This window comes from Delphinapterus leucas, chromosome 14, assembly GCF_059928025.1.
Source record: "Delphinapterus leucas isolate spDelLeu-1000000601 "Yukka" chromosome 14, BTC_Dleu_Yukka2, whole genome shotgun sequence".
In the NCBI taxonomy this organism is placed as follows: domain Eukaryota; kingdom Metazoa; phylum Chordata; class Mammalia; order Artiodactyla; family Monodontidae; genus Delphinapterus; species Delphinapterus leucas.
The window spans coordinates 18,810,176-18,837,140 of NC_143142.1; the positions used below are offsets into that span (position 1 = coordinate 18,810,176).

At 41.9% G+C, this 26,965-nt stretch overlaps 1 protein-coding gene across 1 annotated transcript; it reads right to left on the minus strand.

Moving 5' to 3' along the window:
* Nucleotides 1–5,278: 5,278 nt before the first annotated feature.
* Nucleotides 5,279–26,175, minus strand: PIWIL3 (piwi like RNA-mediated gene silencing 3). Its single transcript, XM_089895383.1, is given in 16 exon segments — nt 5,279–5,431; nt 6,117–6,270; nt 7,378–7,506; nt 8,216–8,321; nt 8,324–8,368; nt 8,754–8,824; nt 11,018–11,121; nt 11,247–11,320; nt 11,323–11,524; nt 17,292–17,403; nt 19,391–19,582; nt 20,358–20,577; nt 21,129–21,257; nt 22,727–22,835; nt 25,074–25,140; nt 25,142–26,175. Coding segments are annotated over 16 exon segments (1,914 nt in total). The 5' UTR covers nt 25,225–26,175; the 3' UTR covers nt 5,279–5,314.
* Between the last annotated feature and the right edge of the window lie 790 nt (nt 26,176–26,965).

Sequence of the window (26,965 nt, forward strand, 5' to 3'; positions counted from 1 at the left end):
TTTAGGAATCCTGCTCCAGTGGAGTCACACAGGCACACTGAGCTCCTCCAACAAAACTTGTGACAGCACATGTGAAATGTTGGCTTCCAGGGAACCTCATTAGAGACTGTGTGCCCAGAGGTTGTTACTGGGGGCTGGTCATTTAGTCATCCTCTGCCTAGCACATACCTAAACTCAAGAATTTCAGCAGGAAAGAGATGTTCAGCATAAAGCACAGTGTTTGCAAAAACAGCTTGGGCACAGTGAGCCACTCTTACTGGAGAATGGTGGGGACTGTCCTGATTCCAAGTTCCCAGACTCTAGCCAAGGGCCAATCTAGCAAGCAGGCCTTTCTAAGGAAAGCAATCTCAACCCTACTATGTCAACTCTTTTCTGGACCACACTTTTTTTTTTGGTGGGCGGGGGGGCATAAACTGGACATTTAAAATAATATCACATGGAAACTCTGAGAATCAGATTCTCACCCCTCCCCAGGATTTGTTGTTATGCTATTTTTTTGTACTTGTTGTGTTTTTGGTTTTGGGGTTTGTTTTTTGTTGTTGTTTTGCTATTGACTTTTCTGAGCAAATTCACTAAGTGTATTCTGTGTCGTGTGTGACCACTGTCGTCCCTGTTTTGTTACTTGGTGGTCATTTGTTGATTGGATAGAGATTTCATTAACAGCCTGGAACCAAGAAGTCACCCAGTCTTTACTGAGGGGCTCTGTGAGCATGGGGATTTTTGTCTTAGCACTCAGCCAGGCAGCGGAAATCCCCACCTAAGCCTTCACTTCCTGCTTGTGCAGAACGTCAAGGTCAGCCAGAGGTGAGAGCTTAGGACCTTCGCAGGTCTTTCCTGAGCGTGTGCACAGCCCTGAGTATGTGAGCCAATTCCTCATAATAAATCTCCTTCTATCTCTGTTTGTTTCTCTAGAGAACTCTGACTAGCCCAGGCTCCACATGACCTCTACAGCCAAATGCATACTTCTTAGGATGTGTCATCTTTACGACATGGCTGCACCCTTCCTTCATCTCATCCAGACTCATCTAGAGTCACTTCTCCTGACCCTGTCCACACTGCCATCTGCCACACTTAGGCCCAGTGCAAATTCTATTATTTACTTGGATGAACAACCAAAAAAATTTTTTTCTGTTGACATATGCTGTTACCAACACCTAGAGCATTTTCCCCCTTATTTCTCCTTCTAGCTCATTTCCATAAATCCTAAAGATATCACCCTCTGGGGTCAGGTTTCTGTGTCCTAAATGCTTCCCCCAAGCCTAAACCCTCACTGGGGTTTAACTCAATATGTGCTCCCACGGCACCCTTCTAATTCTCACACTGTTGTGTTCAGGGACTGGTAGAAAAAGGTGAAGGTGGGGCTTTGGAGGCACAATTGAGGAGACTGACATCCAAAAACATAAACTGTGTGAGAGCATTACTGTTCTAGTGTTAGGGACCCCAGGAAGTGGCCAATATATGCTGTAATGGTGGATAATCCACAGGACTGAAAAATTAGATGATTGCATGGAATTGAAAGATTGTTAGGAAGAAGTTGGGCAAGTAAATGTCCCTTTAGCTACTCTTGGCATTGTTTACAGTTCCTTTATGGAAAAAATCGGAGGTTAAATAAACATATTTAACCTAGCTCCTCTTCATTAATAAATACATGTAATACACATCATCAAGTAGATCTCAGTAGGTTTAGAACTGTGCTGCATATAAATATTTTTGAATGAGTAATTCTAAACATCCTTAACTGGATTTATTGAGTTTTGTTGGCAGTCCCAACTTTAAAAAGCCCCTTCAAGTACCCAATATTGTCTACTCCATATCTCCTCAGGGATCCATTGCACCCCGATGCTCTGGGCAGCGAGTAGGTAGCCTGAAGCCCAAAGGTCTTTCTCTCACTTCCCTGTGGACCTTGAGCACAGTGCAAGCACTCAGCTGCTGTCCCATGCTGAGCAGTAATGATTAGCCTCATCTCCAGGCTGGAGACCAGAGAGAGAGAGGCCAGTCTGCCTTGACCCAGAGCCCACGAATCTCTGTGATTCCTGAGAGTCGGTTAACATACTTGTGGGTCAGGGGCTTGAGGACACAGCCTGAGTGTTGCTGCAGCCAAGCTGCTCCCTGGTTGCCCATATTGTTGCTATTTCCAGTACAGGTGATGGTGGTCATCTGTCCTGGGCCCTTGGATGCTGAGGGTGGCTAAGTCAGCCCTGCCTGGGCCGTAGACCCTAGAGGGAGAGAGGGAACAGTGAGCCAAGTGAATGAGGGTACAGGGCAGAACTGAGGGGTCCCCCACAAATATTCCACCCAGAACAGGTCAGCCCTCACCTGCTGCAGAGAGGGAGGAGAATGGTGAGGAGAGGGGTGCAGGTCATGGGGCAGGTGCTCAAGAGCTGTGCTGCCTGAGACTCCAGTGGGTGCTCCCCTAAGTCTCTTATTCTGAGGCACCCATGGGAGGGAGGAGTTCCTACATTCACATGTGTCCCTGTTCCCCGACATGCTCAGCCCTGGGCAATGTCTCTGTGGCAGGTTAATGGCCCCTCCAAAGATGTTTATATTCTAATCCTTGGATTCTACCCAAATGTTGCCTTATATAGGGAAAGGGAATTAATGTTGCAGATGGAGCTAGGCTGCCTATCAGCTAACATTAAAATAGGGAGAATATCTTGGATTATCCAAGCGGTCCCAACATCATCACAAGGGCCATTAAAAGTGGAAGTGGGAGGCAGAAGAATCAGTGTCAGTGGGATATGAGAATGACTTCATTGGCCATTGCAGGCTTTGAAGATGGAAGCGGGGCCAGGAGGCAAGGAATGCAGACAACTTCTGGAAGCTAGAATGAAGGAAACAGACTCCTAGAGCCTCCAGAAAGGAATGCAGCCCTGCTGGCATTTATTTTAGCCCGGTAATGCCCACATCAGACCTCTAACTCAGAGTCAGGACATTCATTATTCTTAGATTATATATTGTATTGCTGCTTAGGCCAAATTCATTCCTAACCTACTCAGTAACGTGAAACTTAGGTACTATGATACACTGGAGAAAGTTTATCTGTAAGCCTTTGGAACAATAAAGCTTTCTCCTAGAAATATTTGATACCCAGTTTCCTTCATCTAATTTATAAAGGACTAGTAGGCTAATAAAGTCAGATGGTGTCCTGGTCACAATACTTCTGTTCATCTTACAAAAGCAACAATTTTTTCTAATCAGTAGATTAAGAAGCCTAAGACCATATTTTTAAGAACAAGACTGAATTCAGTGATTTTAACATGAATACGTTTAGTGAATCACATTTTAAATTTATAATTCTAGACATTATAGTTTTATGAATAATATTTGTATTGCATTTATAGGAAATGTTCAGAAAGTGCTCATTACTTTGAATTTGTTCCAAGTGATTTTTGTAGCTCTCTAGAAATGTACTACCATAAATGTATTATCATAAATCAAATTCTAGCTTTAGAAAAGAATGTGTTATCTTTAATCATGGAGACCATATCCTATATTTATCATTATTAGCAATACAGCTAGGTAGGACGTTACCTGGATTACAGTATATTTAAAAGACTTGTTTTAATTTTATTTCTTATAAGATGGGTTCAAATTGCAAACCTAAATTGATTAACCTATAATCAAAGCAATTATATTGTTTTTAAACATATCCTTTCTGATGTATTTGAAGCCCCCTAACTACCCCACCTCAAAAAGAAAAAATACCACTCTAGGAGTATAAGAGAATGAAAGTTTCACATATTGTTTTTTTAGTTAATTAAGTTATTTATTTATTTATTTTTGGCTACGTTGGGTCTTTGTTGCTGTGTGCGGGCTTTCTCTAGTTGCGGTGAGCGGGGGTTACTCTTTGTCGTGGTGCGTGGGCTTCTCATTGCAGTGGCTTCTCGTTGTGGAGCACAGGCTCTAGGCGTGTGGGCTTCAGTAGTTGCGGTGCGTGGGCTCAGTAGTTGCGGCTCGCGGGCTCCAGAGCGCAGGCTCAGTAGTTGTCACGCCCGGGCTTAGCTGCTCTGCAGCATGTGGGGTCTTCCCAGACCAGGGCTTGAACCCGTGTCCCCTGCATTGGCAGGCGGATTCTTAACCACTGAGCCACAGGGAAGTCCCACATATTGTTTCTTAAGTCTATTTACAGATAGTTTTAAGTGGAAAGAGAAAAAAAAAATGTGTCTGCTTTCAGGAAAAACATGATAGCTTCATTTAAACAACTTATTCAAGACTTTCTTCTGATGATGGTACAGCTAACACAATAATGTCACACTTAGAACATGCACAAGAGAATGAATTAAACAGAAATGCTAACAAAGCCTTTAATTTACCTTCTTTGTGGAAAAAGTGACAAAATGTTACATTCCTGAGCCACCAACTTTTAAATCGCAAAGCTCTCCTTACTACAGCTCCACCAGAAAAAATTCAGATTGCCATGCAGATACAAAGAACAAACTATTTCATATATAGGTTGTTTCTTTCATACAAAATATTAAACACAAATAAATTCCCATTTAATTTTGCCACTTTTATGTCTTCACTGTCCTGAGAAAAAGGTTGTTACAAAAATAAAGTAGGTATGATTTTCCAAGTAGAATTTACTTGTTCATAGATATATATATTCTCCATGTGACTAATGCCCAACCTTTTTTAAAAATTAATTAATTTATTTATTTTTGGCTGCGTTGGGTCTTCATTGGTGTGTGCAGGCTTTTCTCTAGTTGTGGTGAGCGGGGGCTACTCTTCATTGTGGTGCACGGGCTTCTCATTGCGGTGGCTTCTCTTGTTGCGGGGAATGGGCCCTAGAGTACGTGGGCTTCAGTAGTTGTGGCATGTGGGCTCAGTAGTTGTGGCTCGTGGGCTCTAGAGCACAGGCTCAGTAGTTGTGGCACATGGGCTTTGTTGCACCACGGCATGTGGGATCTTCCTGGACCAGGGCTCAAACCCGTGTCCCCTGCATTGGCAGGCGGATTCTTAACCACTGCACCACCAGGGAAGTCCCCCAACCTTTACAATTAGAGCAGCATTGCTTGGAGTACAGAATATTCAGGCATGTTTAATCATAAAGTCCTTGTAACACATTTGAGAGGTAAATTCCAAAACAAAACTGTCACTGTCAGTTCTCCAGCCTGGAGAAGAGAAGCCTCATGTTAAGTTAGTGGTGGTATTGAAAATAGCATAACACACTTGGAGTCTCGTCCGTGTCCAGTCAAGAATGGTTTTAAGCTCTGATCGTGCATCTAGGAAAAAATTTCAGATGTACAGATGCAGAATGAGAAAATAAATTTACAAATTGTGATTTTCAACATCCTATCATGCTTTCTTCTCTATGTTAAAGGTAAAAGAGATGTTTTGACAGAGATCCATGTGGTTCTTGGTGAAGACTCTGGCCCACCAGGTAAGCCAGCTTATGGGTATAATGGCAAGGAGCAGGGACTCAGATGATACCCTTTAGGAGAAAGATTAACCAAAACAATTTTCTTACCTTTATGTCTACTTTCCCTAAGTTTAAATTTTTATAGATATCCAAGGTTCAAAAAGCAGATTCAATTTTGAACAGTTTCACAGATCTGAAGGAAAATCAGTATCAAAAAATACTTACCATAGCCACTATGGAGAACAGTATGGAGGCTCCTTAAAACTAAAAACAGAGCTACCATATGACCCAGCAATCCCACTCCTGGGTGTATATCCAGAAAAGATGAAAGCTCTAATTCAAAAATATGCATGTACCCCAATGTTCGTAGCAGCACTATTTACAATAGCCAAGACACAAAAGCAACCTAAATGTCCATCAGCAGATGAATGGACAAAGATGTGGTATGTGTATACAATAGAACAGTACTCATTCATAAGGAATGAAATAATGCCATTTGCAGTAACATGGATGGACCTAGATATTATCATACTAAGTGAAGTAAATCACAGACAAATATTATTTGATATCACTTACATGTAGAACCTAAAAAATAGCATACAAATGAACTTATTTTTATTTACAAAGTAGAAACAGACTCACAGACACAGAAAACAAACCTATGGTTACCAAAGAAGAAACTGCAGGGGGGAGGGATAAATTAGGAGTATAGGATTAACAGATGCACATCACCAAATTAAAGAAAAAAAGTACTTACTGAAAAATTGTAATACATGTGGCATAATTTGTAAGTTAGACTCTGTACTGCATCTGGGCTCAAGTAAAGCGTGTCATGGATGACATTATAATGAGTGGGAGTGACAGTGCCAGTGCCTTCTTTCACAGACTGACTCACAATAAAAAAGTCATACCTAGAATTATAGAACCTAATTGGTATCAAGCTTATTTTAGAAGAAAAACAGTGTAGCAAACCTAGTCTCTGAAGTAACAATTTACAGAAATCTATGATACAGAGTTTCCTTTATATTTAGAAGCCTGGCTAACTGTTGAGCAATGATTTGCTAAAGCAAATCTACAAAGGACAGTGAAATCATTGACAATTAATAACGCTCATGGGATTTAAACTCAAAAGCATATGCACTGATGCCTAGAGGCAGCAAACATCAAATTAGCACGTTAGACATGGTCATAGGTAATGTGATTCAGAGGTTCAGGGAAAGTTGGGAATATCCATCCCTGCAAATCACCAGAATATATTCAAACTCCCTAAATTATATAAGTGGTAAGCTTAACCAATTTATTGTAAATATTGAATGTTTATATCATTTTATGTTATACTTTATGTTAATTGTACTCTTCATTTGCTTTGTTTTCTTCAATCCTTTCATGCCTTCTACTAGAAAAATCAGTGTTTCTGCCTTTCTTCAAGCTTAATTCATTTCTCCCTATCTGTTGGTATGAATATCCTGTTTTATTTCTTGCTGTGGTTTTGCATAACTTTCTCATTTGCATAATTCACTTTACAAGTCTAAAGTTAACCAGAAGTTCTAGCCTTCTTCCTAACAACGGAATCATCTTAGAACGATCAATAAATATTTGTCTGTTTTTAAAATTCTCTGAGAGGGCTTCCCTGGTGGCGCAGTGGTTGAGAGTCCGCCTGCCGATGCAGGGGACACGGGTTCGTGCCCCAGTCCGGGAAGATCCCACATGCCGCAGAGCAGCTGGGCCCGTGAGCCATGGCCGCTGAGCCTGCGCGTCCGGAGCCTGTGCTCCGCAGCAGGAGAGGCCACAGCAGTGAGAGGCCTGCGTACCGCAAAAAAATATATATAATAATAATAAAAAAATAAAATTCTCTGAGAAACAAAATGATTGAAGAAAGAAAAAATTATCATCTAATATACCTATCATTTTTAACCTTCTTTAGGTCAATTCTTCCTTTCTCGTCCAAATCACGCAAACCTTAAAAAATTCTGTTACTATTTGAATAAAAAGGAATCTTTAAAATAAAGATGGCTTACCATTCCGTCCTAGTCACCTCTAAATCAATAACAATTCCTGGAGATGGATTGTCAAGTCTTCCTTCATCCTTTTCAATAAAAAATCTGATGTTTATTTGTTTCTTCACCACGATGAAAGTTAGTCTGACACTTAAAAGATTATGATCAGTGTCACTCTGTTTGCTCTGCGTTATCTCAGAAGCATTCAGAGTGTCGAAAACAGCCCACACGTAGGAGCCATTAAAAGGAGTCTGCAGATGGTAGCTCTCCACACACCCCAATTTTACTGTCTTAGATCCAAGAGCCTGATTCAGGAAGTAAAGGAGGAGGTTTCTATTCATAGCCATTCAGATCCTAGGGGAAGGGTCCCTTCCTCCCAAGGTCAGGATTACTTGTACTGTCTATGCTGGGCACCAGGCTTCACTGACAAACAGGTGAGGCCAGAGAAGGGAACTGAGAGGAATCCCCAGTCCTGGGACGTACAGAACTCCAGGATAAAGGAGCTGGATAAGTACAAACCATTGACAGGCTATGTTCATGGACTTTTAGGAATATCTGAGGTTAGCAAGCCCTTCTCCATCAAGGTTTGAAAGGAGATTAGAAAAAGAGAAAGAATCATGGGGTTCCATATGGAGAAACAACCTGCTACTGCAAGGCTTCAGTTCTGCTTTCTCCTCTGACGTGGGCATGGAACGCAAAGGGGGAAGGGTCTGTTTTTTCTCCCCCCCGCCATCCACTGAATCCCTCCATATCCAGCTTTCCAATTCACACATCACAATTGTTGTAGATATTTCCCCCTGCCCCCAGAAACTAAAATGTAAAGCTTACAAAATCTGCACTTCAAGAGTAATATACCCACTTTTGTCCTCTGTAAGCATTTTCTAAGTAGGACTCCATCTGTCTTAGTTTTTGGTCAGTCAGTGCTTGAAGCTGTCCATCTCCCACTCCATCTCGATACACAATGGTGAATGTGGCAGAGATGAATTTTGTTCATACCAGAGCTTCAAGGCAGCTGAAAGGAAGCCAGAAACACATATAAATAAACCATAACTTGGAACAAAGTGGCCACTATTTTTGACAACTTCTGTGTTCATTTGTCAACATGGTAGCTTTCAGGACACTGCTTAAGTCCTCAGTCTAGTCCATACTTAACAAGAGTATGAAAATTTTGAGCCAGATAATTCTTTGTGGTGGTCAGGGGCAGGGAGTGTTGCTGTCCCATGCATGGTAAGACATTTAACAGCATCCCTAAACTTCTGTCCACTAGATGCCAATAGCACCTCTATCCCCATTGTGACAACCAAAAGTGTCTTCACTCATTGCCAGATGTCCCAGGTGGGGGAGCAGTATCTCCACCAGTATAGACTCAAGCCCTCCAGCCTCCACCAGGCACTGACTGTGCAAGCAGGTCGTCAGCCCATTGACAAGCTCCTGCCCCGATTGCTGGATGATGCATTGAGAGAACCACCTGTATGGAGAAAAATAAGCCATTAGTTTGGAAAACAAGATTAATTCAGAATCAAAATGATGAAATTAATCTATGACCAAAAAAAAATTCACTATCAGTAGTTGAGGATCCAATTAAAGATCCTTTTTTTTTTTTTGGCGGTACGCGGGCCTCTCACTGTTGTGGCCTCTCCCGTTGTGGAGCCCAGGCTCCGGATGCGCAGGCTCAGCGGCCATGGCTCACGGGCCCAGCTGCTCTGCGGCATGTGGGATCTTCCCGGACCGGGGCACGAACCCGTGTCCCTTGCATCTCAACCACTGCGCCACCAGGGAAGCCCTAAAGATCCATTCTTCATCCCGCTGCAGAGATCCAGGTATTGGTCTCTTCACATATCTTAGGCATTTTGTAACATTTTGAATGTACAGAAAGAGTAAGATAGAATGGAAACATTTGTTAACATTAACTACAAATTATACATGCTTTGAATACATATGACTCATATTGTTTCAGCTCCTGGGGAATTCCACAAAGTGCAAACCCAGTGTTTCTCTGGAGACTCCTACTTTAGTTCAATGTCTTAAACAATGGTTCATCCATATGAATCTGCTTTGGAGGGAGCAGTTTGCTTCAAAACAGTAATAGCTATTGTGACCACTGCTCAAGGTATCAAGTAAAATCACCTGTTTGTCTCGAGTTTCTATCCCCTTATTGCGTTTTTGTTTGCTTCAGAGTATTAGGATGACCTGATAGGGCATGATGTATGTTTGCCTCTTCATCTGAATCTGTACTCCAATGGACGGGATCAGGTATTTTGGCTTTACATTTTCACTGCTGCATTCTCAGTATTTACACATAGCAAGTGCTCAAAAATATCTATTGCATGAATGCAAGCTTAACTTTTTACCTATTATCACATTTTCTACTAAAAAAGGCAGAGTAAATCCATGTTACTGTATTTAGAGTATGACTGGAAAAAAAAAGATCCTTAAAGGATACTGTGGAATTATACCTGGTGGGCCACAAACAGCATTGAACATAGTGGTGGTTTGTGACTGTCCCACATACCACAACGCACAAGAGAAGAATATGCAAACCCATCTGCACTATGGGTTTTATTTTCTACTCTAAGCACAGAAAATAAAAGGTCCCTGGAGAAAAGGAGAATCATAGGATATAGAAGCACATCTCCTTATTCAGGTACATTATATACAAATGTATGAAGACAAGATCTTATTATACCTACAGGCCACTGAGTATGTTCCCATATGTGTCTTCACCCACGTATATCCTAAGTGCTTCCTCATGTGTCCCTATGCAGAGGCTTACTGATCAAATTCTGCGGTTGGCAGAATTCTACCTGTCCTCATCCTTGGAACTTGTGAACATACTGAGATCTGGCCCCTGTGGTGATGTTATATGGCACAGTTGACTTTAGGATAAGGAGTCTCCAGATGGATGATATCCGACATCCTGAGCTCCTTTAAAATCAGCAAGTTTTCTTTAGCTGATGACAGAAGAGGAAGATGGAGAGATTCAAAAGAGAACAATAGCACAGTGTGAATTGGCGGGTTGGAAGTTGGAGGGGAGGCAGGGAGCACATCAGAAGGAACATGGATGAAACTCTAGAAGCTGAGACTAGCTGTAGGTGACAGCCAGCAAGGAAGTGGGGTCCTCTGTCCCACAATCACAAGAAAATTGGCTCTGCCACAACGACGTATGCTGGGAAGAGGATCCCAAGCCTCCAGGTGAGAATGTGGCTTATGTGACACTTTTCACTCAGCCTTGGGACTTCCCTGGTGCTCCAGTGTTTAAGAATCTGCACTTCCTCCGCAGGGGCCATGGGTTCGATCCCTGGTCGGGGAACTAAGATCCCGCATGCTGCGCAGTGCAGCCAAAAAAACAAACAAAATCTCAGCCTTGTAAGGCCCTGAGAGCCACGCAGTGCCCAACATCTGACCCACAGGACTGTCCATGGTCATGTGAGTGTCGTCTTAAGCTGCCATATTTTGTCATGGTTGTTAGGCAGCAATAGAGAATGATCAGAGGCTTCCATACAAAATGTTCTGGGAGCCTAACTTTGCCAGAAGATCAGGAGAGCACATCTCTAAGAACAACTTGTCCATGGAGCTTGCCAATAATGTGTGTTAAGTCCACCTCTCCTATCTGGCCTCCAGATAGCTCCCCACTAAACACTGTCTGCCAAAGCTTACCCACCGCGTCAAGTCTGGATCGATGCTTGCCACAAATCCTGCGACTGACTTCCGTCGATGTACAATACCGTGGAAACAATCGATACCGATGAACATTGCATTCTGCAACTTAAATTTTAAACAAGGTAGCAGATTGAGTTAGAACACGAAGCAAATTTCCAATTAAATAGGACCTTAACAAATTGTACCAAAGACAGATGAAAGCAAGAGAAGGCAACAAAATCCCCACGTACTTCTATATCCACCTTCCAGAGGGCACCTCCTAGCTTGCAGTTCATCTGCAGGGCAATCTTTGTAGCGATGGTCTCTCTAAGGTCCGTTTCAACACACACTGGCTTGGAAGCGGGTAATTGACACACAGGTGTCTTTTTATGCCATCATAAATTTCTTTATTTTCAGTGGGCAGCAAGAAAAGGACCTTGAAAGAAAGCAAACATGACATTCCCCAAAATGCAAGAACACGGTGACGTGAGAAATGGATGCGTGTCGAGGAAGCTATATAGGTGGAGCACTGACAAAGTAGAGACTATTTATTAAATAGATATCTGAATCCATGAGGGTGAAGGGTCTAGAATCACACTGCATTCAACAAGTGTGAGTGTGAGTGTATGGAAGAGACAGGCTGCGAGACAGGCATTTGGAAATATGCATCGATCCTTTAAACGTGCAAAACACTTTCATCCTAGTCATTCCATTCCCAGGAGTCATTCCATTTCCAGAAGTTTATCATGAAGTCAACATGGATGGGTTAAAAACATAGACTGAACTATACCGTCCTCAGGACAGTCACCGTCGATGGGATGATCGCTGTGTGGGGTGCTTCCCAAGCATTCTACTTGATTCAGTTAATTCTCTCACCAATCAACTGAGATAAATACTGTTATGTGCCCCCACCAGCAAACAAGCTTGGGGGCTGTTGTGGAAACTGCCTGATTTACAAGCAGCAGAGCAAGTTTCCAAACCCTCGCCAGGACCTCCAGTAGGACACTGAGCAGTTAGGAAGAGAGGCTACTGCTTGGCTTGTTTCTGACTAATGGGAAAAATCATCAGTATATATATATATATTTTTTCAATTTTATTTTTTTTTATTTTTTTGCGGTACGCGGGCCTCTCGCTGCTGTGGCCTCTCCCGTTGCGGAGCACAGGCTCCGGACGCGCAGGCTCAGCGGCCATGGCTCACGGGCCCAGCCGCTTCACGGCATGTGGGATCCTCCCAGACCGAGGCACGAACCTGTGTCCCCTACATCGGCAGGCAGACTCTCAACCACTGTGCCACCAGGGAAGCCCAGTATATTCTTTTTAACATAATGATGCTTATAGAAGTTTTTGGCAGACGTTCTTTATCAGATTAGGGTAATTCTTTTCTCATTGTAGATTGAGTTTTTTTTTTCACATGAAAAAGTATGAGATTTTATTAAATGCATTACCTGCGTGGACTAAGAGAAATATTCACCACACTATAATTCACCACACTAACCAGTTTTTAGAAAAATATAAACAACCTGTTTCAAACTTAGTGGCCCACTCTAGCCCATGGTGTTCTCCTAATATTTCTTTAACCACCAACTGTGAACTTTGGAAATCACACTTCCCATTTCTTATAGCTTTTGTAAAAAATAAACAAGCCTCAATTAAATAGAGTCAGGAGACGAGAGGGGGAGCTCTCATACCCTGCAACCATAGCAGAGCCCAACAGGAAGAAGAAAGACTTCTTTTCTTCCCTGGCAAGACCTTGGCCAATGAAAAGCCATGGACTCTTTGTTTACTAAAGCCCTTCCAACTTGCTTTTCTCTTCTATGAAGGGGTTCTCCTTTCCTCATCAAGTGGGACTTGCACGTGGCTCGCCAGGGTTGCAGACCCCAAATTGCAATTCTACACTGATCCCAAATCAACCCATCTTTGCTGAAGAAAAAACCTGCAGTCTATTGTTTTAGGTCCAAAAAACAAATCAGTTCTGTTGTCCCTATTTCCATTATTTGAAAGGTAGGATTGCGCTTACTTTCTAATGCCTCATCTATGAATTCAGCAGTTTTTCCCAGATCTCATTACAGCCCTACGACAAAGTTGTCATCTCTTATGAGACTCAATTCCTAGCAGGGCATCCTGAGACTACCCTAGTCATTCAAATATTTCAGCACATCCATTTCACTCAAGTAAATCTGCTGGAACCATTTTCTTATGTTTACATGTAAGACTCTATATATCAACACATGCCAAGAAGGTAGTTTGCCCTAATGTGACACACTCCCTCAAATTATTACTAATCCCAGTACTCTGTGATGCTAACATGCATGAATTATCTATTACAACCTATGTGTATGAACTGCTATGTGCCAGGCATGGTGTGAGGTATAAGAGATATGTATTGCAAAGAGCAGAATCATAGCTCTCCTAGTCCTATGAAACTCATAGTCTATTGGGGAGGGGAGAGATTAATAAAAATCACCCAAATATATAATTACAAACTGGGATAAGTGTTATGAAATACAAGTACATAACAGAACAGGGTGACCTCACAGAGGCCTGATGTTGCAGGTCAGTGTATGCACGAGAGGGAGGGGTACTGTTGGGATATCCAGAATGGCTCTTTTTCAAAACATTTTATGAAGTATAGTTGATTTACAATATTGTATTAATTTGTGCTATATAGCAAAGTGACTCAGTTATACATATGTACATTCTTTTTCATGTTCTTTTCCATTATGGTTTATCACAGGATATTGAATATAGTTCCCTGTGCTATGCAGTAGGACCTTGTTGTTTATCCATCCTATATATAATAGTTTGCATCTGCTAATCCCAAACTCCCAATCTTTCCCTCCCCCACTCCCTCCCACTTGGAAACCACAAGTCTATTCTCTGTATCTGTGAGTCTGTTTGTTTCATAGATATGTTCATTTGTGTCATATTTTAGATTGCATGTATAAGTAATACCATATGTCCATCAACAGATGAATGGATAAAGAAGATGTGGTGTATACACACACACACACACACAATTGAATATTACTTAGCCATAAAAAAGAATGAAATAATGCCATTAGCAGCAACATGGATGGACCCAGAACGGCTCTTCTTAGTCAAAGATCTTTGAGATAAAATTTGTAGGATGAACAAGCAAACATCAGCCTAGGTGGAGGAATCAGCACACATAAATTGAGAAGGAGAGAGGTCCTTAACTCTCTCACAGCCTCACCTCCCTTACTTCCCCAGCTTGCATTCCATAGCCTGTCACAATTACATCCTCACAAATGCCATTCATTCCTTCACTATGCCTTCATCATGCTACGTTGGCAAGTCTCAAACCCTGGTAAAATCCAGCTGTCTGTTCTGCCCATGCAACCAACAGCCTAACCCTGCTGAGTGGTTCTAGAGTCAGTCTGCCACAATCTAAAAGGGGTGTTCTGTTCAGATGCCCTAGTTATGCTTCCTACCCATTCAAAAAACCAACATTTCACACTTTCTCATCTCTTCTCAAATCTCCTATACATCTCCCTCATCGCTGCCCATCAACTAACTCAGCCAGTGATCTTGCTTCATACTTCACTGAGAAGTGAATGTCTGAGGATTCAGACAGGAGTACACTTATATTCTGCCCGGTGTTTGCCTTCTCTCTACACATATGTATGTTCTTCTTGCCTTCCGATTACTATGGAGGATGTGTCCTGCTCCAGAAAAGGGTCTGTAATCTCTACTACAGCTATGGATTCTAACCTCTTCTTTCCTTCAGGGATTTTGTTCCTATCATTACCCCTCATTTATCTTGCCTTCTGTATTAACAATTTCTCCTTCTCTATTGGACAATTTATACCAGGATAAACACATACTGTAGTATTCTCTAACTTAAAAAAATCCTTCATCTACGTAACATTTCTCTTCCCTTCTACAGCAAGTGTTGCTAAATTTTTCCTTCAGTACCTTCCACCTGGACTTCAATTGCCACCATTACACAATTTGCTCTTGGCAGTGAACTCCATGCTATCAAACTCAATATACTCTTCACTGTGTGTTTTTCCCCCAGCTCTATTGAGGTATAATTGGTATACAAAAATCTGCCCATAATGTGTACAGTTTGGTGAATTGGGGCATATGTATACACTCTCATTTAACCTCATCTTAACATTCTACAGAGACGCATATCCTTCTTTCCTGAAATATTTCATTCTCTTGGTCATCTATATATTCTGCCTAGGTGACTGCATATCAAAATCCAAGGACTAGGTAAGAGCTAATAATTCCCAAAATGAAAACTCCAGGCTTTACACCGTGGGACTCCAGACTCATCCGCATGCCCAAAGAGCATACTTTATTTACACCCTTTGGCAGAGAGATGATACTGAACTCACCACATCTGTACACGAAAGAAAAGAGTGTCCACTTAGGTAGGTTCAGGCTATAGGACTGAATTTAACAAAGAAATATGAGTGAAAGTAGTGCATCAGCCTATCACTTTCAGTCTAAGGGACCTAAGAGCCAGGATGCTGCTTCTACCTCTTTTCTTCTAACATGACAACCTTGGAGTCCTCTTGTTGAGATGGTAGAGCCACAAAATGGTAACAGATGAGATCACTGAGTCTCCGTGACTCTCATTAGACTTTATTCAAGCCAGAAATAAACCTTTTAAAATTAACTTATTGATATTTCAGTTTGCAATTCCATCTGTGCCTATCTCATCCCAGAACAATCCCCTCACTTATTACAACCAAGCCTTCACTATGTCCCCTCCATTTTCACCTACTTCTCCCACCCTGCTCCAGGCCACCATCATCATTTAAGTCAACTGATTTAATAACCTCCTCACTGGTTTCCCTGCCTCCATTTTTACCCCCATACAGCCCATTCTCTGTATATTAGACAGAAATCTTACAAATATCTACGCAGTATTATTTGACAATCAAATCCAATTTACTTCTCCAGAGAACACTCCAGCCTAGTTTGGGCTCTGGGTACACAATGCCCACCCCGAAAATAGTGCCTTTGTACTACCTCTTCTCCCTCATCCGCACCTAGCTTGCTCCTTGCTTCCATTTATATATCAGCTTCGCAGAGAAGCTTTCCATGACCTTGCAGACTAATAGCCACCAGATATTCTCCATAATACCACCCAATTTTAATTATCTCCATATCCCTTATAACTATTAGAATAGTTTTCTTCTTGTTTGTCATCTCTCTGCCATGAGAAGGCAAGTGCCTTAAGAGCTGAGAACTAAATTGTCTTACTAATGTATACCCAAGATATACAATAGGCACTAAATGCTCTTGGGATTGAATGAACAAGTAATAAGTGTGAAACACAAATGAGGATAATGTCATGATAACCCTCCCTTGAAAGGATGTCAGAGGGCTATGTACCTGCAATTGTTCCAAGTAGCTATGTTTTGAGTCCCAATATAATACAAGCTTTTTAAAAAACATCCATTTATAAGTTCTTTCCATTTGCCACAAATATCTGCCGTTCCTTTAATTACCTTTCTCTCATCTGCTAAAGCTAGAAAACCAACCTCACCAACTGGCCTGAGTTTACATTCCTTTAATTACCTTTCTCTCATCTGCTAAAGCTAGAAAACCAACCTCACCAACTGGCCTGAGTTTATTTGTGAGCACTCAAATTAAAAATATAGGAGGGAGGGCTTCCCTGGTGGCGCAGTGGTTAAGAATCCGCCTGACAATGAAGGGGACACGGGTTCGTTCCGTGGTCCGGGAAGATCCCACATGTCGCAGAGCAACTAAGCCACCGCAATGAGAAGCCCACGCACCGCAATGAAGAGTAGTCCCTACTCGCCGAAACTAGAGAAGGCCCGCGCACAGCAACGGAGACCCAACACAGCCAAAAACAAATAAATAAATAAATAGAGGAATCCATGAATTATGAGATTTAGCACGTAACAGACATCATCTCAGATTGTAATTGGTCGTTTTTTTCTTCTTTTTGAACCAAGTTCTGTAGGGCTGAAACTCCTACATAAAGTTCTCATTTCTGAAGTCTTACCATATTTTATTTTCTACGTAACAATCCATCTACATGTTCAAAACAACCATAGCCACTTCTAAGCCTGACAGAGAGGGCCATCTTGGAGCCATTCTAATTATGTGACATTACCCTATACACAAAACACTCGAATACATGGATAATAGATATAAGCCAAGCTATAATACCCCAAAAGGAGAATATATACAAACACATATATATGTGTCTAAATAAGACTTGAGAAATATACTTAACTGTATAATATGAAAATTTTTAAGACAAGTATGTTTGAAGAAATAAAATTTCATACCTCCCTGTAATAGTCTACAAAGGAGGTTTCACTGCCATCTGATCTTGTAACTGTAGAGCTGGGAGACTTCTCCCAAGTAATACCATCCACCCTATAGGTTCTGTTGTCATACCTGTGAAATAATCGTAATATATGGTATTATTCCTGACGTTATTGCATGGAACCATGTAAGAAAGAAGTGGTTTAAAATCCTACAGGTAATTGCAGGATATATAGCTTTACTAAGATTAATTCACATAACATGCAATTCAGCCACTTAAGCGTGCAGTCCAGTGGTTTTTAGTATACTTACTGAGTGGTGCAACCATCACGCGATTTTAGAATATTTTCATCACCCAAAGAAGAAACACCTGAACCATGAGCGGTCACTCCTTGTTTCCACCCAATTCCCCCGGGCCTTAAACCACCACTAGTTTACTTACTGTCCCTATGCACTTGCCTACTCATCACATTTCATATAAATTGAGTCATATAATACGTGATCTTCCCTGACTGGCTTCTTTCACTTAGCATAATATTTTCAGGGTTCATTCATGCTGTAGCATGTATTGCTACTTCATTCCATTTCACTGACAAATAATATATCATTGTATAGATATACCACATTTGTGTTTATCCATTTACCAGTTGATGAACATTTGGGTTGTTTATGCTCAAGCTAGTATGAATAGTGATGTTGTGGACATTCATATACCAATTGTGGTGGATATGTTTTTATTTCTCTTGGGTATATAACCTGGAGTGGAATTGCTGGGTCGTATGGTAATGCTATATTTAGCACATTGAGGAAATGCCAGACTGTTTCCCAAAGAGGCCATACTTATACCAGCAGTGTATAATGGTTGGTTTCAATTTTTCCACATCCTTGCCAACACTTGTTAATATCTTCCTTTTTAACTTTTAGCAATCCTAGTAGATAGGAAGTGGCATTTCATTGTGGCTTTAATTTGCATTTCCCTGATGGCTAATGATGTTGAGCATCTTCTCATATGATTATTGGCCATTTGTATATTTTATTTGGAGAAATGTCTATTCAGATCCTTTGCCCATTTTTTAAAGTTGAGTTTCCTTGATTGAGTTGTAAATATTCCTTATGTATGTAGATACAAATTATTTATTACATGTGATTTGCAAATATTTCCCCCTGTTCTGCCAGTTGTCTTTTCACTTTCTTGACAGTATACCTTAAAGAACAAACATTTTATTTGGTTAAGTCCAATTTATTTGTTTCTTTGGGCATTACTTGTGCTTTTGGTGTCTTATCTAATAAGGTTTTTGCCTAACTCAAAGTCAAGATTTACTCTTATGTTTTCTTCTAAGAATTTTATATTTTTACCTCTTTTAGTTAGGTCTATCTCGAGTTAATTTTTTAGTAAATTTGAGTTAATTTTGTGTATCCTGTGATGAAGGGGCAGGTGAATATCCAGCTATCCCAGCAATACTTGTTGAAAAGACTGTTCTTTCCCTGATTGAATTATCTCCATACCCTTGTTCAAGTCAACTGACTATAAAAGTGAGCGTTAATTCATGGATTCCCTATTCTGTTTCACTGGCTTTTAGGTCTATACTTATACCAGCGTCACACTGTCTCGGTTACTGTAGCTTCATAATAAGGTTTGAAATTAGGAAGTGCAAGTCTTCCAACTTTGCTCTTCTTAAAGATTGGATTTAAGGTTACTTAGCCAAAACATCCTCTTACCAATTAAGATTTCTGGTGTAGAGGGAGATTAAAAATAAAAACTTCCTTCAAATGGAAATTTGCTAGTAGATTATAATTAAGCACCAATTTTTAAAAATAGCTAGACAAAGAGAAAGGAAAAGAGAAATTTGGAAGATGCATACTCTCTTGAGTGCAAGTGAGCGTTCAGAGCCAACAACTGAGTTAGCAGTAGGACTCAGAAGAACCTCAGAGTTTACAATTGACACATGTTCCTCTCCCATGCTGTATAACCAGATGAGAAAAATTATCCAGTGATTCTTGCCATTTTCATGCTATTTCTACTTCTGAATGTCTATATTTAATCATTCAAAAACCCTAGGAACATCTCTAATGAAAAAAAGTCAAAGTGATTGGATAGGTTTCCAAAAAGCAGACTTACTTTGTAAGAACAGATGACCCAACTAACTTTTTAAGAATTTTCTCTTTTGCATCTTCTCCTCTGGCTTTTTCACGACTGTGTGATATTAAATCATAAGCAGTTTCCATTCGGAGCAGTTTATGGCTCACATCAGCACAGAGGGTAAGACCAGCTTCATATGGAAGAATGGAAGTAATATAGCCAGGCCAGATTTACAATCTGCAAATAAGTTAGATGTGGGTTTCAAGATCCCAGCTCTGGCCGTAAAGCCAGGTATTAGGGAACCTAAACTCACTGTCTAAAATTGATACTTTTAGAGTCAGTTTTAATCTCTTATTTTTAATAATCACTGGTCTTTTGAAGGACCTTCAAACAGAGATTTTTACCAGATGCGCTAGTTATAAGTAATACATCATCTTTGTTAAACCATTTTTATTATCACCTATGGGCTTAAACTGTTATATATACTCATATGTGAGGATATATATGATATATACATATGTAAATTATATACACGTATACCAAGGAGTAATACATACACATAGACACAAGTGTTATGATTGACAATATTTTCAGAGAAATTACCCAAGTTTGAGATGATTATTTGGTTCTTTAATGTAGAAGTTTATAGGATAAAATAGTAAGTCTTTCTCCCAATGTTTTTTTCTGCTAAAGTTTTAGAGGGAACAAGAAATTTTAAAAATTACTCAAAACTTCATTATCGGCATTTGAGACATATTGTACCATTAAAAAGGTGGTAAAAGATATATTTTTTACCTTTGTACTAAATTCAGTTTAAGCAGTGAAATGAGACACTAGAGAATATCGGTGATAATCAAACATGGCATGTGGGTTTGTTACAAGTCCTATGGGCAAGGGATGTTCAGGATATCTCCACAAACTGTTGCACAGGAATAGTGGGAGTTTGGCTCTAATAGAGTGAAAAATGGGAGAGAAAGAGCAATGTCAGGAAAATGTAGAATATTACTTAACCGTTTCCCCTAGTGAGTGAAGTAATAATAAAGAGTTTCCATCACGTATACGACGATGTCCCAATAACTTTCCAAGTTCAGAGAGTAAAGCTTCACGTTTTCGTCCATCCTCTATGTCTGGCATATAGATGACATTGTACTTGTGTGAATTCCCATGGGAACAAGACTTCAGCTGGACATGGTTCAAAAATAGCATTACCGGGCTACCTAGCATGCCTGAAAAATGGAGCCACATGTTAATCATGAAACAGAGTGGCTGATCAGACCCCAAACAATTTCGACACCACAATATTAAGAACCAAAGTTAGATCCAACCAGGAGATTGACAACAAACAACATAAGCAATTATATACACCTGGCCTCCAGAATCCCTAACATCAGTTTAGGTGAATCCTTATGCAAGCCCACATTTAGGAAGTTCAAGGATCAAGGTATTTAACGATAATAAAAATAGCAAACGGAAACCTCTGCCAAAAGCAGGGGATTAGGGGAGGGGAGCCACGGTATGTAATAATGTTTAGTTTTCTGGGTTTTTTAAAAATCTCAGCACAACCGAAGAACTGGGTCATTCTATCTTAAGTGGCTATAAAAGGAAGAGATGAAAATGAAGAGTACATCCAGGACTCTTAAGTCTTTGTTTATGCAAAAGTGAATGTTATTACAAAAATGTGAGAAGGTGAGAGGGTACCTCCACTTAAGGTGATGGTATAAAGCATCATAGATACTTAAACAACTCTATAACATTGTATTGTTAACGATCAACATACCTTTTGTTGAGTCTCTAACATGGCCTAATATCTGCTGAGTATTCACCACAAAGTCTCGATAATCCCTGCCAACATCCCTCCTCTGCCTCAGCGAGGATTCCTGCAACCCAGATGCCAGTTGAAGTTCCTCTACATGTAAACAAGCATGAAACTTGTTAATTTACACAAAAAGGGAAATGTAAATAGAAAGGACAATATTACACCCCAGCTATTAAGAGTTAAGATTGTTTGAGGAAGAAAAGATATCAAAGGATCCCAACATTATTTTAGCAATGGGTCATCAGAAAAGAAGAGTCTTACTCAGAAGCTTTTCCCAACAAGTCCCCAGTCCACATCGGTGTTTGCCTTCGCACCTCATTCCTCCCTGCTCTAATATTTGTCTTGTTTCATCTGGTTTTGGTTCAGAATACAAGATTCTTCAACTGGAATATTGTTCAACATTAAACAATGAATTCTATGGGCTTCCCTGGTGGCGAAGTGGTTAAGAATCTGCCTGCCAGTGCAGGGGACACAGGTTCAAGCCCTGGTCCGGGAAGATCCCACATGCTGCGGAGCAACTAAGCCCGTGCACCACAACTACTGAGCCCACGTGCCACAACTACTGAAGCCCGCACGCCTAGAGTCCATGCTCCGCAAGAGAAGCCACCACAATGAGAAGCCCATGCACCGCAACAAAGAGTAGCCCCCGCTCGCCACAACTAGAGAAAGCCCAGGCATAGCAACGAAGACCCAATGAAGCCAAAAATAAATAAATAAAAATAAATTTTAGAAAAATCTTGCAATATGTAACAACATGAATGAACCTTGAAGACACTCACAAAAGGACAAATACTGCATAATTCCACTTATACATTGAAAATAGTCACACTCAGAAGCGGAGAGTAGAATGGTGGTTTTCAGGGAGTGGGAGAAGGGAACTAGGGATTTGCTAATCAACAGGTGTAAAATTAGAGTTATGCAAGATAAGTTAGTTCTTGAGATCTGTGGTACAACATTGTGCCTATAGTTAATACTGTGCTGTACATTTAAAAATACAATAAGAGGGTAGAACTCTATTGTTCTTACCACAATAAAAATTTAAAAAATGTTTTAAAAAGGTGGTTGGAGAATCAGATCTAAGGTTTCACTGCATTACCCAAATCCTTGGCAAACGACAACATCTGAGCCTGTGGGCTTACCTGTATAATGATAACTGTTCACCTGTGAGGATAATACAATGTAGGTAAACATTTGAGGAACTGCTCAACCTTTCAGTATAGCGATTCACGAACCCAAGAAAAATCTTGTTCCCTGAACTAGTTAACTTATAGTTGTCATACCAATGCATTTTCTAAATTTGAAAAGCAATTACATTGAATTAGCTAATGAATAATGACCTCTATTTCTTTTTCCATAAGTCTTAAAATATAAGGGGAATAAAGCATTGATAGCCAGATAATTCACTGCAGGAGATAGTTGAGAGCTGTACCTTCTTCCCATCCTGCCAAACATCACGGGAACACCGAGGCTGTCTGTCTAGAATTTTATCACTGTCATGTACCGTCACGTATTAAGTATCCTCTACCCCTCACCATATCTTTCTTCTTCCCTCTTTTTACCTGAAGGCTGCGGTGTTCCGTCTGCTTCTGTTGGTGGTCCAGCCCCAGCCACGTGGCTAACACCCCACAGCTGCTTGAGCCTAGCCTGGATTTGACGAGGTTGCTGAGCCTGCAAGTTTTTGGAGATAAAAATAAAGAGTAATGTTATCCATATGTTCGACCGTCACCCAAAAATTATCATATGCCTGCCATGTGCCACGATGCATGTATCAGAGCATAAAGCAAAGGAACTTGCTTGAAAACCTCATATTCCAGTGACAGAAAATAAATTGATGACTAACTTATATGGCATGAATATGATAATTGCTAGGGAAATGAAAAAAGTAGAACAAAGCCAAGTATGGAAAATTGGGAGTTATTGGGAAGGTGGGGTATGAAAGGGGCTGGTTGCATTAATTCATGGGGGACAAAGCAGAGCCTCAGTGCGAAGTTGACGCTGAAACAAAGACTCAGAGGCAGTGAGTTAACAAGGTTACACAAGCCTCAGGTGGAGGAAAGAGCAAGCTCCTAAGGAAGAATTGTTCAAGGGAGAGCAAGATGAACAAGGGAGGGGGAAGCAGGGGGACCTGGGGAGGTAGTGGGAGGGAGGCCATGTTAAGGAAATCTCCTGTGACTCTGAGAAAATGGGAACTCTTACAGGCTGTGGGTTGGACGTGAATCCAATTTACCGGCTCTGTGCTGGGAACAGACTGAGGATGAGACCAGGGCAGAAGCAAGAAGGCCAGTTACGAGGCCATTTGTGGGGTCCAGCCAGGGATGCTGGTGGTTTGGCCCAGAGGGTGGTAATAGAGGGGATGAGAAATGATCAGAGACTGGATATTTTTTGAACATCAGGGACAACAGTATTTCCTGATTGTTTATGTGAAGGGTTTGAGGTCAAAAGAGGATGAATCCAAAGACTTTGGCCTAAACAACTGGAAGAAAGGGATTTCATCAGATGAAGTAGTTAGGAATTGTCTGGGAGGGCAAATCAGGGGCGTGAGACATGCATGGGGATGTTCGTTTAGTGCAGGAGAGGGAACTTGTCCACATACCAGATCGCACCTAAAGCCATGATACTGATAAGATGACCAAGGGTGTGAGTGCATGTACCAAGGAGAAGAGGCCCAAGGACTAGGTCCTGGGCATATGGACAGGACAGGAGGAGAACCCAGCCAAGGGAAGCTACAGCAGTGGCCAGTGAGGTTGGTGGAAAACCAAGGGTGTGCGGTGACCTGACCAGCACATGGAAGGAGTTAATCAAGGAGAAAGGAGGGCTCAACTATTCCAAGTACAAGTGATAGGCAAGACCAAGGAGGACCTAGGACGGACCTGGGGATTTGACAAAGTGGAGGATACTGAGGAAGCCTGACAAGAGCCATTTCAGTGGAGCAATGGGGAGAGCACCTGATTGGAGTGAAGGGTCAAGAGGGAGATAAGGATTGGAGTTCAGAAACGAGACAAGACTTCGTTGATGGGAAGCAAAGAGAAAGGAAGTAATTGTGAGGAAAGCAGATCCAGGAGAGGATTCTCATTGGATGGCAGTCAACTCAGCTGGTTGTAGGCAGATGGGGATGATCTAGGACTTGGGAGATAGGAGAATTGCAGGAGAGATGCCAGGGGATAGAGAATTGGCTAAGGGGCCCAGGAGATTTTTCCTTTAGGTAGGAGCAGAGCCAGTGCCCTAGGGTCTCGGGTGAGGGGCCAAGGCCAGGATGTGGAGATTCGGTGAAGACAGCATTGAAGTTCTGCTTTGACGCTTTATTTGTCTCAGTGTCATAGGAGTTGATGTTAAAGGCTGAAAATTAAGACGGGGGAGGAGCAGCAGGAAGGGTTGAGGCTTGAGCAGGTGGGGGAGGCGAAGAAACAGGACCTGATGGGGTCATATGACTGCTGGCCAGCACTGGGACCCATCAGAGGTCAAAGCAAGACCCCCTAAAACATGCAAAGTGGATGCGGGATAAGAGAGGACAGAAGTGCATAGAGACAGCAGGGATAGCAAGTTTTAAACAAGACTAAAAAATTCTATCCAACTCAGTCTGTTCAAACACTTGCCTGAAATTGCCCATTTTGAAATCACTTCCCAAAGAGGAGTCACTGGCTGAGACCAAGAGATGTAGATGACTTTCCATCCACTGGGGTTTGGAAGAAGGTCTGTTTGCATCTATGAAGATGCACATGAAAGGGAAGGGGTAGAGAGGATATCCGGGTAGAGAGGATATCCAGGTAGATAAAGCCTACCCACACCGACAGCCATGGAATCTGAATTTTCTTACAAGATGCATTAGTTCCCTCTCAGCAGGAGAGAACTCTAAACCTGAACTGTACTGACTCAGCAAGGCATCTTTAGGAACATTAGGAAGCTCACTGCTGTGCCACGTCTCACTATGTCAGCGAAGCTCCGTTGTAGGTCAGTTCTGGGTACTTCAGGACCCCCTAGCCACCTCAGGCTTAGCAGGCTCCACGGATGCTGGATTGCACGCTCTACCTCGGGCTCGAACCCTGGCCCTGCCGGTCATTGCTGTCCCGAAGGTGATGACCCTGAAGGGGGGAGGCCCTTAAAAAACATGGTTTTGTTAAACATCTCTGTGTAGTTGCCTGGGAACTTTTTTTTAAACTACGACTTCAAATAAAGCATCAGGTTTCTAGCTACACACGTTTTCCAGTCACACCAACAAGAGGGACTGCCCCTAACTTGTCAGAGAAGTGTCCTGTAGTAAAAGACAGGGGACCTGGGCAGATACTTATGGGAATTTAAGAAAATTGTTGATTATGATTCTTTTCCACACACAGATTCACGAGACACTATGGTCAAAGTGCTTTCTAGTACAAGTCAGGTGTGTACTGGGTTCTTCTTACCTACTAGGCATCCCCATAGCACAGTGAGGAGCCTGGGTGTCCCCTAGACTTTCTCTAACGCACACACACACACACACACACACACACACACGGTGTCCCCTAGACTTTCTCTAACACACACACACACACACACACACACACACACCTCTAAATTGCTACTCCACCCACCTATCTCCAGTCTTGGTCCTCAGCCCACACAGCTCACCTACCCTCCTTCCTCTTCTGCAATTAGGAAGATCTGTGCATGATGCACCCACAGTTTTGTGCCCTCGGGTCCCTCTCCTCCAGCCCCACAGTGTCTGAGCGCCGATTTCTGCAGGGTTAGAGGTGCAAAGCTCCTTCTAAAAGGGTTAGCCCTTCCCAGGACACAACCCTGTGCCCCCAAAGCAGTCACCAAGCAGGGGTGGGATTGGAGGGAGAACTAGCCTGGCCACTTTGTGGGATGCGCCTCACCCCGAGCAGGGCAGGTGCCCGGTGCAGGCCTACCTCAATTTCATTTTCAACCCTGCTGCCCAGCCTCTTCCGGCGCCGCCTCCATCCTGGCCCAAATGCAGCCAACTCTAAGCTGCACCTGGTGAATTAAGAGATGCTCCGAGTGTCAGTGGGATGGGAAGGTGGGAGGGGGAGTGGCTCTGCCTGCCCTTGGGCCCACCTGATCCCACCCATCAGCCATCCGCAGATTAACCTGCCGAGTGACTTTACCAAATGATGTTCACTTGGAACTCCAGAAACTTATGTCCTTAGCACTTAATACTTGAACTAAATCCCTGCTGTGGCCAATATAACTAACTCAGTTGTAGCTACTGTGGCTGTCTTTGGACTCAAACCTGGGCTCATCCCTAGTTGTCTCCCTGGCACAGATCCCTACAAGTGGATTTGCAGTGATATTTAAGCTAACTATTGGAGGTTGTTTTTGTAAATGATATTTGTTGTATCAGTCGTTTTGTTAATTGCCTCCAGGTTCTGTCATTCTTTGGCTTTGCCATTTAAAAATTTTATTAGGGCTTCCCTGGTGGCGCAGTGGTTGAGAGTCCGCCTGCCGATGCAGGGGACGCGGGTTTGTGCCCCAGACTGGGAAGATCCCACATGCCGCAGAGCGGCTGGGCCCGTGAGCCATGGCCACTGAGCCTGCGTGTCCAGAGCCTGTGAGAGGCCCGCAGCAGTGAGAGGCCCGTGTACTGAAAAAAAAAAAGAACTTATGACTAAAAAAATAGTTATGACTGAGAACCATAAACAAAATGAAAAGACAACCTATGGAATGGGAGAAAATATTTGCAAGAGCTTTATTTCCAAAATATACAAACAACTCATACAACTCAACAACAACAAAAAAAACAAACAACCCAATTGAAAAATGGGCAGAAGAGCTAAATAGACATTTCTCCAAAGAAGACATACAGA